The 14,872-nt window shown below is 35.6% G+C and overlaps 1 protein-coding gene across 1 annotated transcript in view; it reads right to left on the bottom strand.

Annotated features, from left to right (window-relative positions):
- Positions 1 to 14,872, bottom strand: part of LOC125663287 (multiple epidermal growth factor-like domains protein 6) — a 29,847-nt gene continuing 14,975 nt past the window's right edge. Inside the window, exons 3-11 of the mRNA XM_056147663.1 lie at positions 14,285 to 14,530; positions 7,360 to 7,440; positions 6,578 to 7,171; positions 5,004 to 5,141; positions 4,426 to 4,548; positions 4,164 to 4,182; positions 4,020 to 4,066; positions 1,014 to 1,035; positions 1 to 907 (exon numbers count right to left, since the gene is read on the bottom strand). Of these exons, the coding sequence (XP_056003638.1) occupies positions 823 to 907; positions 1,014 to 1,035; positions 4,020 to 4,066; positions 4,164 to 4,182; positions 4,426 to 4,548; positions 5,004 to 5,141; positions 6,578 to 7,171; positions 7,360 to 7,440; positions 14,285 to 14,530 (1,355 nt within the window). The 3' untranslated portion in view covers positions 1 to 822. The remainder of the gene's footprint in view (positions 908 to 1,013; positions 1,036 to 4,019; positions 4,067 to 4,163; positions 4,183 to 4,425; positions 4,549 to 5,003; positions 5,142 to 6,577; positions 7,172 to 7,359; positions 7,441 to 14,284; positions 14,531 to 14,872) is intronic.

Raw genomic sequence — 14,872 nt, 5'->3', positions numbered from 1 at the left:
AAAAATATTAGGGAATATTTTATTTAAAATCGGAAACTCAAAGGAAAAAATTAATTTGAACATTCCTTTAAACATCCTTAATAATACTACAGCTTGTTTAAGAACACTTTAATTTTTTCAAAAAAAAAAAAGTTATAATTATCTGAAATGTCATTTTTTACGGAATCAGTATTAAATGTATCCAGTTAAAATCGCAGCGGAACTTAAAATGATTCATATTAAAATCAGCAGATGCAGTTCGAAAGATTTCAAACTTATAAGTGCTACATCATGTATACCGAGGAAGTTCAGAGAAAACATAACAAAAACGTACGTCACACAAGACTGTCTATGAAAAATACTAAACATGATTGGATGAAGTTTAAAAACACAAACAATTCTTCCCAAATTAAATGCAGAATGTGTACTTCAAGATTACATTAGCTTTACCCCAGATCATGGAACTTGGGGTACTCCTGGGCCCTATCAGAGCGAACTGGCAATCTGAAAGCGGACAATAGAGCCTTTGTCTATCAGATGTTTCCCACACGCATTAAAAAAAAAAACAACCGTCAATGCTTATAAAACAATTTGCATTGAAGAAGCTAAATTGATTCATAAAATGTTGTGGTAATATCTTAGTGGTATGCAAATGAAGCAAACATGAGTATTGTTATTGGATTTTGAGTTTCCGTAGAATGTATTCAAAGCCAAACATGTTTCTATAACATAATATTCACATGTGATGCAGTAGCACCTGTCATTGTCTTCGATGAGAGTGTTCAAATACTAGTATACAGTTTTATTTTGATCTATAAGCATACAAATCCAGGTCTCATTCTTTTAAACAGCGTTGGCATATTGGTGGAGGGCTTCGTATGTGTTCGGTCTGTCGAGGTATCCGAGTTCTGCATAAGAGGATATAACCCTGGTATAAATGAAAATTCAAAATAAGTTCTGATATTTTGTCATGATATATATTACATCACATTGAACATAATTCTAATAAAGCAGTGAATGGATATAGTACATACTGGTTTTCGCTGTTTGGTATGTCTGGAAATGAAATAATTATGTTATCACATTTTACATTTATATCTGTACAATGCTTGGTTAATTGCTTTAATAGTAACGTAATTACGCATCGAACAAATGTACCCTGGATTAATAAGAACATACTAATATGGAGTGAAAACAAATTATAATAAAATAGAATCATCAGATCAAATTATATCAAATGAATGTAAGAATTGTTTTTGCATATAATTAAAAAACAAGAAAACGTCAATGACAGCAATGGATTCTAATGCACACGTTGATAAACAGTGATCATTGTAGATGTTATTATATCTCAGTATGAGAATTCTATATAACGCGGAATCTGATTGGTCTAGTGTCAGGGATGATAAAACTTCATTTATCCCTCTCAAACATCATACCTCCCTATCATATTTCACCACTTGGACAGCCTCATGCATTTTCCATAAATCTTAAGGCCGGCAATTCGGTATAAAAGCAGCAAGGCGGTGAAAATTGTGGAAAATATGAATATTCTGGTTAAGATTAAGCTGTTGTACTGAAATTTTAAAATGGGTATGCTTGTTCCCCTCATAACTGCGCATATATTGGCCATATCTATTTGAGATATAAACTCTAATGAGATTTTAATTTTGCCTTAAAAAATTGAAGCAGGGCTAAATTTTTATTTCAAAGTAGAAATTGGCAGTTTGTGAGTGTGATTATCTTTTGTTATTGTTTACACCGGGTTCGGACACACATATTGCACGAACATTCTTGTCTACTTCTAGATAAGAGGGATTGCACCAAAGGAAGCATGCAATCAAATCACTGTATGACGTGGGAAAAAAATACTTACTCACATATCATTGGTAAATCCAGATTTTAATAATATATAATCACATTCCTTCAAAAAATTGGTTAATTTTATAAAAATAACTCATAATTCAATCTGATAACTGTTTTACAGGGTTTGCGGTAGCTTTTTCTCTCGACTAATGTCAAGTATGATGTTTATTTGGTTAAGGAACAATCTCCTAGTTCAGTTGTGTAACTCCCATATTATCTCACCAATAATAACAAGTGTTCAATTGATCAACCATCACATTAAACTTACTCTCAATATGGACTCTTATGTGTGAACATTACAATGTCAGAAAAGGCAATCACAGATAGGTCTCCAAATGTCATAACGGACAAAGTGTTTCTTAATAATCCTTCAATGCACATGTCCTCCATTGCACAGATACAACACCCCCCCCACCCCCAATTCTTCTCAAAATTGAAAGGTACTAACATGAAAATCATAAGTAATAGTATATCATATATACCGATATTTGTGTATATTATCTAAAAAATACATGTTTTAAAAGACATGGATAAAACAATGATGAATTCATTTTGTAGTTCCTAGGGTGAAGTTTTGTCAAAGTATAAACATACCCTTCCAGTGCCTCACATATGGAGCAGAGTGGTAGAAAAATCGGGAAAACTTAAGTTCATTTTGATACATGCATGTCAGTCTCCCTGTTCAAAATATCGTCTGCTACAGAGCACGTGTAGAGATGAACATCAGACTACTGCTTCTAATGATAACACTGCTAAGTCCTTCCCTCTTGCCATATATGCTTAATTACCGTAGGGGCGTAACTTTATTTAGGTTATTCTCGGTATTTAACGGCAATGTAGACGAAGTGTATTGTGACGTCACAATAAGTCACAATAAGTCAAGAGTCATTCTACTTTCATAGTTCGCAAGACACAAAATATGAGGGTATCTAATACACAGTTGAATCACCTGGTTTTGGTCGATACACAAAACAAGCAAGTAAATCAGCATTCAGGGAGATTGGAAATACAAAACCTGGTTATCGCTGTACATGCATTTCGTTTTTTGTACCTTCCAATACGTTGATGGCGCGGTATTACCGCTAGGGAGATCTCAGCTACATAAAATGTATAGATGAGCGGACTCCAATTTTAAATGCATTTTTGTAGTCTTCTTTTGTTTCGGTATAATGAACAATTTATTGCATGAATGTTCGGGATATATGAAAATTTAAGCTAAGTACTTCGTTACTAGCTTGGAAATACGGATGTATATTTAATTGCTGGGATAAAATTTAGAAATTCATTTGAAAATTAAGGAAGATATCTCCCTCATGCATAGCTCTGATCCTTGGACGAATTTGGCTACAGTTTGTGGCACTTAGTTTTCCTTTTAGCTCTTACGAGTTTTTTTGTCATTTTGAATTTCCAACATTTCGGTTGAGCATCACTGAAGAGACATTATTTGTCGAAATACGCATCGGGTGCATTAGAATTGGTACTGTATAAGTTTTACATTATGACCCCTGGGTCGAGGCCTCTGCTGGTGGGCTGTCCGTCCCCGGGGGTCTATACAGCCTAGTACTTAAGTACTTCGTTACTAGCTTGAAAAATACGGATGTATATTTAATTTCTGGGATAAAATTAAGAAATTCATATTAAAATTAAAATTAAAGATATATCTCCCTCATACATAGGCTGATCCTTGGACGAATTTGACTCCATTTGTTTGGCACTTTAGTTTTCCTTGTAGCTCTTACAAGCTTAAATTTTATTTCGAATTTCCATAGTTTCGGTTCGAGCATCACTAAACAGACATTCTTTGTCGAAATGCGCATCTGTTGCATCAAAATTGGTACCGTGTACGTTTTGGGTCAAATGCTGCCTGGCGTTTTTCCGACCAATTGTCAGGCCATTCTTTACAATCCGACTTTGACTACTGACTATTTCATTTACGTTATCAAGAGGGTTTACGGTGAGTGTCACCGGTGAACTGAACATGGTTATTCCTCATAATTACATGTACCTGATCCCACCTCTAGTGTTTAAGGGTCTGTGTGTGCTCTACCCTTGATTTCAAATTCAATATAGGGATTATATGATTGATCAATGTTAGGTATATTCACATTTCCATAGCGATACTAGCTATTCAATGCGGTGACACACTCATCATTCTATATCCAATATTAAGTTACCTGAAAGTCCGTGCACTGTAGTGTGGCTATTAGATTTTTCTTTTAATCTGAAACAAGAAGAAAAATAGACTGTGGTTTACCTGCATAATGGGAAAATAAGTGAACATACCTGCTATCAACAATTACACTAAACATGATAGTCACCTTCTTTTTACATTCTGGGCTGAAATAAAAAAAAATATATCAATTAATAAAACATTAACTCTATCAAATCCAAGTACATGAAATATACGGGGAATAGTTGGGTTCTAAAATTAATTTATGATTTTAGACAATTTATGACAAAAAAATGTATTCCCTTCATTCTTTTGGTATATAATTTCCAACTTTTAAACAAGGGCTTTAAGATATGAGAATTAAGAACTTATCAGAAGTAGTTACTCTTGTTGATAATCGGTTTACTTACACTGGTTTCTCCTCCACAACAGGAAGTTTACGACACTTCCTGTGAGAACAATGACAACAGACATTACAATACTGACGATGACCATGCTGTTGTCACATTCAGTGGTAAAGGGTTGCACATTTTCTGCAATGAATATCAACAGCTATAATCACACACAAGTGGTTAATAAGTTTCGGTATATATATATATATATATATATATATATATATATCAGCTTACAAAACAAACTACATATAGTTAACGTTCATATAAGAAATTTACTGCTTTAAAAATGATATCTTTAATCATGTGACATAAGACTAATTCTTTGCTTCTAAAATTAACAAAATGCCCATGCATGGGATACTAAAAATCTTGCTATTATTGATGATCTTTCATACAATATCATATAATCATCATGTACTCTATATTTTTTTGTTATTGTATATTGAATTAACCTTTTTTCATATATTATATGTACCATGTATGGTTTACTAGATCTAAAATTCAAATAGTGCGATATGTGTACTGAAATGTAGTAATTCCTTTGTACTGAGGTGATAGATCATACCAAGGGGCTACATAATTATGTCTCCTACCTTGGGTACACTTGTCATTACTTAATGCACCAGTACATCCACCCACGCACGTCCCGTTGTTTGAAAAGCAGATTCCATTTACACAATGTGAGCTACATCGTTGATCACATGACTGACCATAATGATCTGAGCTGCACTCTGGAATGACAACAAATCCTTTTCATTAACTTTCCATGCAACCCTGCACTTATTCATATTGATTTGCTTTACGTCCCTTCATAATAATAAGGTGTATATTGATAAGTTTAAAAAGTGTGTAACAAATCTTAACAAAGAAAACATGAAATCAAATTTAAAAAATATTGGATAGTAGATATTTCTCTGATTAAATGAAGCTATTGTTTTTGTGATTACTACACATATTACAAAAGGATAGGTAATGACCTAGAAACAAACTACAGAATAACCTATTTTTACCATCACATTTGTCCCCTTTCCATCCAGTTTTGCTTCGCCCCGAAAACGGAAGGTCGGGGTTCGAATTCTAGCAGCGACAGACCTAAGGCGTTAAAACAGGTAGTGACATTTCCATCGTCAAATGATCGGCACGCTAAAGAACTGTTACTGTTCAATGGACGTAAGCGCCGAGCATAGGCCTAAATTTCAAGCCCTTCACCGTCCTTTGTGACATCCCCATATGATCGAACAATTTCTCATGCGGGACGTTAAACAAGATACAATATATTTTCTTTTAGTGGATATAGTAGAATAATTGAATCCATCATTTACATTACATGAAATAAATATACGTTTAAAAAACGCGACAGGTGATTCCCGTTAAATTCATATCCCAGAGGCCCGTGATTATCAGGTCTGAATGTCAAGCGTTTGGCGAAGGGAAAATCACTTCCTGTTTACATCTTAGGTTTGAGACGTTTTTGTCGTGTGTGGTGCTTGAACTTAGGAGGTCACGGTTATGTATGGAACGACCTACCACTGAGCTAGTATTGTGACTGGTCATCTGTGTGGAAGGTTGGGGAATATCTTTCTAAGACGAGGTTCACTTGAGGAGTCTGACTTTAAGCCATACCGCCGGGATGAAATACATGTGTTTCTCTAGAACTAAATTTTAACGAGTGGTTCTCACGTCAGAACTTGACACCCAGAGGGAAAGTATTCACTCTATAAAAGGTTTGATGCCGTACCATTTCGTCTCTTGCGGTGACCAATCTTAAAATGCACTATAACCCGTGTATTGATAAACATAACGTTTTACATTTAACTGCTTTGACATTATCAAACAGTTAATGTTTCATCATTTCTAGTTTTGAATAAAAATACAGAGTCAAACAATTAAAGTGACCTTTATCTTCATAAAAGATTTGGCTTTCTTATGATTCATTTATCCACCACAATGAGTTTTGTCTGTGCATAAATATAAAGTTTCAATGTAGGTTTTCGTCAATATATAATTCTACAATATTTAGTTTGTTCCTATTATACAAATCGCGACCAGGAGATTATCCGATAATTAGTAACAATTATCCTGATCAACGTACTATTATTGCACTATTTCTATATTTCCAATAATATAGACAACTTGATATCAATTACTTTAGTAAATTTTTACTTACTGTCACATTGGTCCCCGGTCCAGTTTGGTTTACATCCTCCGTGACATTTTCCCGTCTGTTGATCACACGTTCCCTCAGCACAGTTTACGCTACAGTTGTCTCGGCAAGACGAACCAGAATAGCCGCTGCTACATCCAGTACATGTACCGTTATATCTGTCACAACGTCTGGGACTACAGTAAGGACTACACTCGTACTCACATGTATCTCCATAATAAAAATCAGAACATCCGTTCGTACATACTCCGCTGTTCTGTATACAAGCGTTCCCCGAACATTTTGCGTTACAAGTATTTTCACATTGCAATCCATACCGTCCTTGTGTACAGCCATTATAACAAGATCCATTCGTTCGATCACACACACCCCTGTTACAGTTTTGTGGACAAGAAGTGTTACACGTTTGTCCCCAGTAGTTATTACTACAGCCGTTACAGTAACCACTGGTCCTATCACAACTTCCATCTTGACAGTTTTGTGGACAGATTGATGTACACGTTTTTCCCCAGGATCCGTTAACACAGCCTTGGGTACAATATCCAGTCGTGGAATCACATAATCCACTGATGCAATTAACACTGCAGGGTACCGATGCTGTTGATTTGAAATGTTTGATTATAGTTAGACAATGATAATGGAGTACTACTGGGAAAATGTGTTGTAAATATTTGTGGACGTAAAACAATAATTCTATTGGGAATATATGAATATTGTTCAACGAGAGGAAGTGTAATACTAATATTGTAAAGTTAGATAAACAAAGGTTGTTTAATTCCTCTTACGGCAGACACCGCTAATGACGTCACATGTTCGACATCCACTGCAATCTCGACATCCATCACCATACTTGCCAATCTCGCATCCTTAAAAAAACAAATGATGATTTCAAGTGTTTCTTATCAATCATTTTCGATTTTGCAGTTTGTTATTTACCGGTGATATAATTATTTTTGATTACGAAAATGAATGAAAGACTTAAAAATAGAGAGTGAGTTATAGGCCAATCCGAAAACATGAGTTATCTTTCCTTGACCCGGAACGAAGTGCGCTTGCGTAACAATAGTTTAAGACCTCCGGGTAGTATATTCGAACAGTACCATCATCAACAGTGCAGAAAACCACAAAGATATTGCTGTATAATTTTACAGCAACCATGCCAACGAATATGTTAATAATAAAGATCACATCGCATGTGTCTAAGCTTTTTATTTTTTTTTCAGCAAAATTAATTTATTCCATGCATAAAACAACTTTACAAGTGTTTTAAATGAAACGACCTGTGTAGTTTTCGAGTGTGAAAGCGATGGAATTCAAATCTTGCGATATGCATATTTTCTTCGATATTTTATGTGCTATTTTCTGTGATGTCATATGCGACCTCGAGCGAGAAGATTTGAAAACAGTTGTTAGCCATTTCATAAACAGATTAGATTTAATTGACAAGAAAACCAATTATCACATTAACAGCTTATAAATAACACTGCATTGGGGTAATTTATGACGTTTAAGGGTGCACTTGCTGTCAGTAGAGAGGATTTAGACTGTTTATTTTTCAATTTTCGAAAGAAGTTATAAGGGAAAAGACGTGAATATTTTTTGTCGGCACAATTACTTTTCCATAAAAAACCCAGTAGCATTTGTCCCTGTACTTTTTCATAAAAAGCACTTAGGTAAAGACGTAGATAAACTGCGAGAATATGGAGCTATCAAAGCTAAGCACTGTTACATATAGGCCTACGGTATATGCATTTCAAATTCAATACACACTCGCACCAACTGACCTTCACCTTGTAATAACATATAGGTAGAACTCGTGCTCGCAGTTTCTACCAACTTGTTGTTTTAAAAAAGTTAAAGATAAAAAAATAATTGCACTTTCAATTATAAATAATGAAATATTATATTTCCTAACTTTTAATTCAATCCTAATGTTTTAATTCGTTTTTTTTTAAGGAACGCATACGTAATGTTCAACAGCAGTAACCCTATGCCTCGCTCCCACTTCCTAACAACATATAGAATAAAAAATAATGATACATAAAATTGCTTTAATAGAATAATTTGAAAGTATTGTGATTTTCAGTATAAATTTGATCATTTTTATCTCTTTTTTTTTAAAATACGCCTGTGACAGTAGACCTAGACCTAATTGTCAATGATATATCATATTATAATTCAGGCCTGTCTAAGTTATCCAAAAATAAATTTAATAATAATTGCACTGTTTATCTAAAAAAACAACAACAAACAACTATAATTACAGATGTTTAAAGGAATAAAATTACCAAATAGTCATTAGATATCGCTCTCATGTTTACAAACATTACTTACTCGCAAATGCAGATTTCATACTCGCTCTCCTCGCTACATTTGGGTCGCTATTTGTATGCACTGGTGGCTAAAAGATATGACTTGGGGAATTTGTCAACATCGAAGTAAATGTTATCCATGGTAAATAGATTAAGCCCTAATTTTTTTTTTAAATATCTAACATTATCTTACAATATCTTACATTAAGTTGTTCGACGAAGGTCGATAATGACGTCACTGTATTACGCTTTTTAAGATTTGGGGCTTATATTTCGGAGAACGAATTATTACAATTAATTTATATAGAATCAGGAAGACAAAATGCATTTAATTTTGTATACTTTGAATACACGAGATTAAAAAATTCGCAATGCATAGGTTTCCTTCATAAACGTTAAAATAACCAAATTTGCATGTAAAAATAATAGAAAATTGATGTTAATCCTCCACCAATATAATGTTCTATCGTTAAATTGATGCAATTTACTACGGGGGGGGGGGGGGGGGGGGGGGGGGCTGTCGCGAGACACAGTTACATGTAGATCATAGTAACTACCCTTCTTCCGGGATTTCACGAGTTTTATGACTGAAATTAGTTTATATCATATATTGCATAAATTTCCTCAGGATATTTACTCTGTACCTTACATTAGAGGCCCCTGTTTTTAACACAGTTATATTTTTAATAACATGTCAATGGTTGCTTTTTCAATACCAATGTAATACATTCAGCGATGAAAGTGCTGACACGATATAGGTTTAGGTATGTTAGACTAAGATTTCTAGATTCTGAAAAAGTGATCCACCTCCTTTGATTGGCGAGTAAAATTGAACCCAGTCTGTATTTATAAATGATAGGTCAATGACATATTCCCTTCTGACTAATCACAAAATCAGTGTCAAATACAAGTATAGCCATAAAGAAATGTATAGTCACAAACCATCTTTAAACTAACATTTACACATCTTTTAAAATAAAACTAATTAAACCCCTGAATTTATTATATAGTAATGTACCTGAAAATATAGCAATTTTGGGTAAAATAGGTGGAGTTCTACTCACATTATTTCGTAAAGTTGTGGTAACACCTCCTCTAAACCAGTGTCATTGCAATTTCTGTTATGACACGATGCGTGCCTACATAATCAAACATCGCAAGGGGCTAAACACGAATAAAAGAGAAAAAGAGTGAAGGTACAGAGACGTCAAAAGCATTTTATTTGGAGTTCAAACTTATCCCCCAAAGAGTACATCTGACAGTGGCACCCCCACCCCGGAGCACACCTATGGAACATAATTTATATCAACTGAGCAATATTTAATTATTTTGATTTAATTACATATTTTACTGCACTTTAAATATATCAGTTAAGTTAAACAATACCAGCTCACTCAACATACAGCACGTATGATTTGTGCACAAACTGGACACGTCCAGTTCCTTTGAGAGAGTTACCCAAACATTGAAATCTGGTTAACATTTGAAAGAGTCGCTTGGTAGTGATGGAATAATCTTAGTCCTGATAAGACAGCTAGAGCGTTGATTTCCTTCTTAATATCATGTCGGCTGGGGGTGTAGATCCATACACGTGTATATATTCGTAAAAGCCTGAGCTTTGAACTGATGAGTTGCCACCATCTTTTTAGAATCAGTAGTTCTGTTCTGATTTCGTACTTTTTTTTTTTTTTTTTTTACTTTTCTTAATTGTCATAGAAAAGGGCCGTTTGGTCCGAAGGACGGACTTTTGTCTTTTCATTGTCTGTTTGTTGAAACGGCATAATGGGCACCATTCCCAGATATTTCTCTTCTCCAACTCCTCCACGCACATGTAGCAGACTGGGCGCTGCTCATACCTCGCACACATCAATGGAGGTGGTGGTGTTGGGGGCAGTGGGGCCCGGCGGCGAGGTCTGGTGGCTGTGGATATCCTTGCCGTGGTACGACTTCTTCCTTGATTTTCGTAACGGCGCCGCACCTGGTTGATTATCTCACGAGCCCCGTCTGCATCGAAAGGGGAGAACTGATCCAGGTCGTTCTGGGAACGAACAACCTAGTTCTCCCCGACTTGCTGTTCCGCAATCACCACCAACCGGTACTGGATTCCAGGCAGTGTCTCAGAGTTGAAAGGCGGCTGTCTTCTTTCTTCGGACATATTCTCTCTTCTAATCGTTTTTCTTTAAAATCGTTTCAACTGGATTCCTGTAGCAGAATGAGTCGAACTGTCGAGACGCCGGTATATATCAGGAAATCGCGGACGTCGTTGAAAACATTCCACATTTCGGAGGCGAAGCCAAGATGGCGATCGACAAAATGGCGGATTTGTAGTTTGGAGAAGATAGTTTTTTCTCTTTTTCTTTTTCTAGACACACAATATCTTTGCATTTAATATACAGAATGCTGTACTCTGATTTGTGAATTCATCAAGCATAGTTTTATTTTGCTGCACCTCATAGTATCCAAATTAGAACCAGTCAAAGAGATCGAGTCGGGGTCAAGCACACTTTCTCCACCTCTTTGAAAATTTATATCTCGGCCATACACATCAACAATCCTATCGACTAGGGTTTAATTCAATTGAAAACATCTTATATTATCAGATTTTCAACCCACTTTTAGGATTTGTTGGATCCGTCTGAGAGATTCATCAAACACAACATGCGTTTAAAACAATTGTATAAAAGAATACAACATTAAGCATATATTTTTTTTTTCTAAGACAGGTTTTAAAATGTTTTCAATATTAAGAATCCTAGCTTGGAATCAATATCGATCAGCTGCTACAGTCATAATACTTTTTCCGGTCTTCTCCCGATAACAGATACACTTGATTTTTGTCCAGATTGAAGGTAACGCATTTTCTGGTAATTTGATGTAAATGTCGTGAAGATACTGCAGTCGGAGGGTCTCGATCTTTGTTGTATTGTGTGGCATCGTTCTCTTTAATTCCTCTGTCATTGATAAATCAACACCAATGTCTCGCGGTTGCTACGGTTCTCGATCAAATGTCTGCATAGCCGTGAATATTGGTCTAGGGTGATTAGAAATATTTCTGAACGAAGATGATGTTTCACAAATTGAAATCCTGGTGAATTTTGTATTTCCTCAATATACTGTTCGACAAACGAACACTGTTTTTTCTGCGATGGTATCCCTCTCAGCCATGACCCATCACTGAAAAATCAGACTATGAAAGTCCCTTATAATTGATGTACACTTCTCAGAGCCAGTCCCTTGTGATAGTTTCAATCTCGCGGGTATTGTCTTGCATGCGTTTCTTTAATCCTTCCCCATGATATGAATCAACATCATTCCATCGTCAGTCTAAGTGATCTAGCTCACATACGTGCATAGGTCTGAATATTCGTCTAGGGTCATTAGAATTACACCTGATATGAAATACCTTTTAGGAAATCGAAACACCACATCATGTTGTCTTTTCTCAATACATTGTAACACATGCTTCTGCGCTTTTTCTGCTATGTTGTCACTTCCATCCATGATTTGTAAATGATGTAAAAGAATGTAAGTCCTTTTTTCTTTTCCTATGATTTTCCCTTTCATTTATGCTTTCTTAATGAAAAAAAAAACACCAACCATCGTTCTTTAATTAAAACGTATCTTTTCCATGAATCCTCCTTGTAAACATTCCGGTAGAATGATCTCGATGTCTCGCATTTGATCTAGGATTAATTTCTTGAGCTCCTCGCCATACACCTAAATCATGATCAATCGCCCGGGATTTGTGCCGTTAAATAACGATCTACCACTTCCACACATCGGATATCGTCGATTGCACATAGATTTTGGCAGCTGTATACCAAGACACAATCTGTGATATAAGCAAGACCGCTAACTTTGTGTTAAAAGTTCAACCCATAGTGAATAAATAAACTAAGAAAACAAGAGCATTTATAGGAAAAGGTCGTGGGGGTACAGAGAATATTCTAGATTAGATGTAACTATTTTTTTTCAAGTTCATTTAGTGCACTAGCACGCGCTGTACCATACTTGCTAAACAAAATGTTCTAGATTTTTCCATCACTGGTTTTTCAAGAAGAGATGATGCAAGCACGCGCCCCCTTCGAGAAAAATATTCTATACACTTTACTGACTATCAAAGCAGAACAACATTCGAGATCCAGTCACTTTATAGAAGACATGGCTCAGAAACAACTAGCATGTGTCGACAAAGCTCAGAAGAAAGTACACCAGCTGCTACAGAAACAGCGCCACAGAGAGATTACCTAACTGAAGAGCAGCGGCAGCAAGCTTACATTGCTAATCAAGTGAAGATGGCAAAAACCTCGGATTTCCTCCCTAGCCAGAATCCAACGGACCCGGGATTAGGGTTTTATTTTCCCGAGACACAGCTACGGGGTTCAAGTTTGTCCAGTACACTCCTCCCACTGAGAAGCATAGTCTCGCTGCCATGGAAGATTTTGCCACCATTAAATTTGGACGGGATTGTCAATCGAATCAACGTCCTGGCTGATGAGATATCCAATCACACGGGTGTCCTGGTACAAACAATCGAGGAAATAACAGACACCAGAACCTGTAAAGACTTTACAACCAGGCCTAGGAAGGAACTAGCCAGTAACCCTTGTTTTACGCATGGGAAAACGGGGCATCGGTCGCCAGATTCCCCTCAGAAAGCCACGAAAACCAAGGAAAAGGTCCTTTTTTAAAAGTGTGGGAAATTAGGCCACTGGATCAGTGTCAAAACAAAGCTCCCAAAAGATGTGTATATTCGCAAATAACATACGCCGTGGAACACGGAGGACACGGTGTATCTCCGTGGATTTTTCACCGTGTCGTTTCCACAGAGGGGTGTATAAAATTTGTGTCGTCTTTACGTAGTATTTTCTATTGTTTGATAAAACATTAATGTAAATCAATTATTAATACATGAGATGTATTATTGATGCACCAATAAAACATTTTTAGAGATTTTTCAATTCTTGAGAAATGTATTTCTGTTGAATTCTTGAGTAAATATTTGTTTTTCAAAACTATCAAAATAAAGGTGGTTTCATAGAAACGTATGTAGTATATGTGGGTTTTATTAAACATTTGATAATACACCGTAGCTTTATAGAATTTTTTACAAATTGATTTGGAAATTTCAAATATACCTCTCTTTAATATATGAGAAATCATATGGCGTATCGCGTTTTTTAAAGAACTATGCCAAATGTCAAGGTCACTTAGTCATGTAACATTGTACTGTTAACGTTATATCTAGGTCCTGAGTGCATATTGTGCTGCGTTGACTAGTATTCTGTTTCGAGCACAACATCCGTCGGATTATAGACTAAGCGAAGCAAGCAATAGACTCAACTGAGGTTATTACATAAAGACCCAAGCAATGAATGATGTATATCATGGAACCTACCGTTAACCTGTATTTCACAAATTTCCAAGAAGGCTCCAGTTACAGGATCATCTTCAGGAGCATCATATGTTGTTTCTACAATGACGTATCTTGCCGTTTGTTTACATGGAATGTCTATTATATAGTCAGGTAATCCCGTGGATCGGTCGGTATAACATCGAGTTCTCTCTGACGTGTTAGTCATTGTAGCTGATGAGTTAGAGACGTCCAGATAAAAATGTTTAAATCTGTATTGTAACCAATTATCTGTAGTGTAAAAATAAAACATTTATAACGAATTTGCAGATGTATGATTGAAAACAATCATTGTAGATATGTACGTCAGATAAGACTATCTAAATATACATTGCTTCTAAGAATAATCTCCATCACCTGCAAGGTAAAACATCAAACATACATAATGAATATGCAAGTGTATTATTATAAGAATCATTGTAAAACATCAATAGTCGGAAGTCCAATGCTCTGTAATTGAAAAACATCTTCGGCCTGTAGTGTAAAACAAACTTAAGAATATATAATGAATGTGCAAATGCATGATTGTAGCAATTATTGTAGATAGATACGTCCAGATAAAAATGTTTAAAT

Source organism: Ostrea edulis, chromosome 8 (assembly GCF_947568905.1).
Source record: "Ostrea edulis chromosome 8, xbOstEdul1.1, whole genome shotgun sequence".
Taxonomy (NCBI): Eukaryota; Metazoa; Mollusca; class Bivalvia; order Ostreida; family Ostreidae; genus Ostrea; species Ostrea edulis.
Note: the sequence above shows the minus strand (reverse complement) of the source record. Positions and strands in the feature narration are given on the sequence as shown.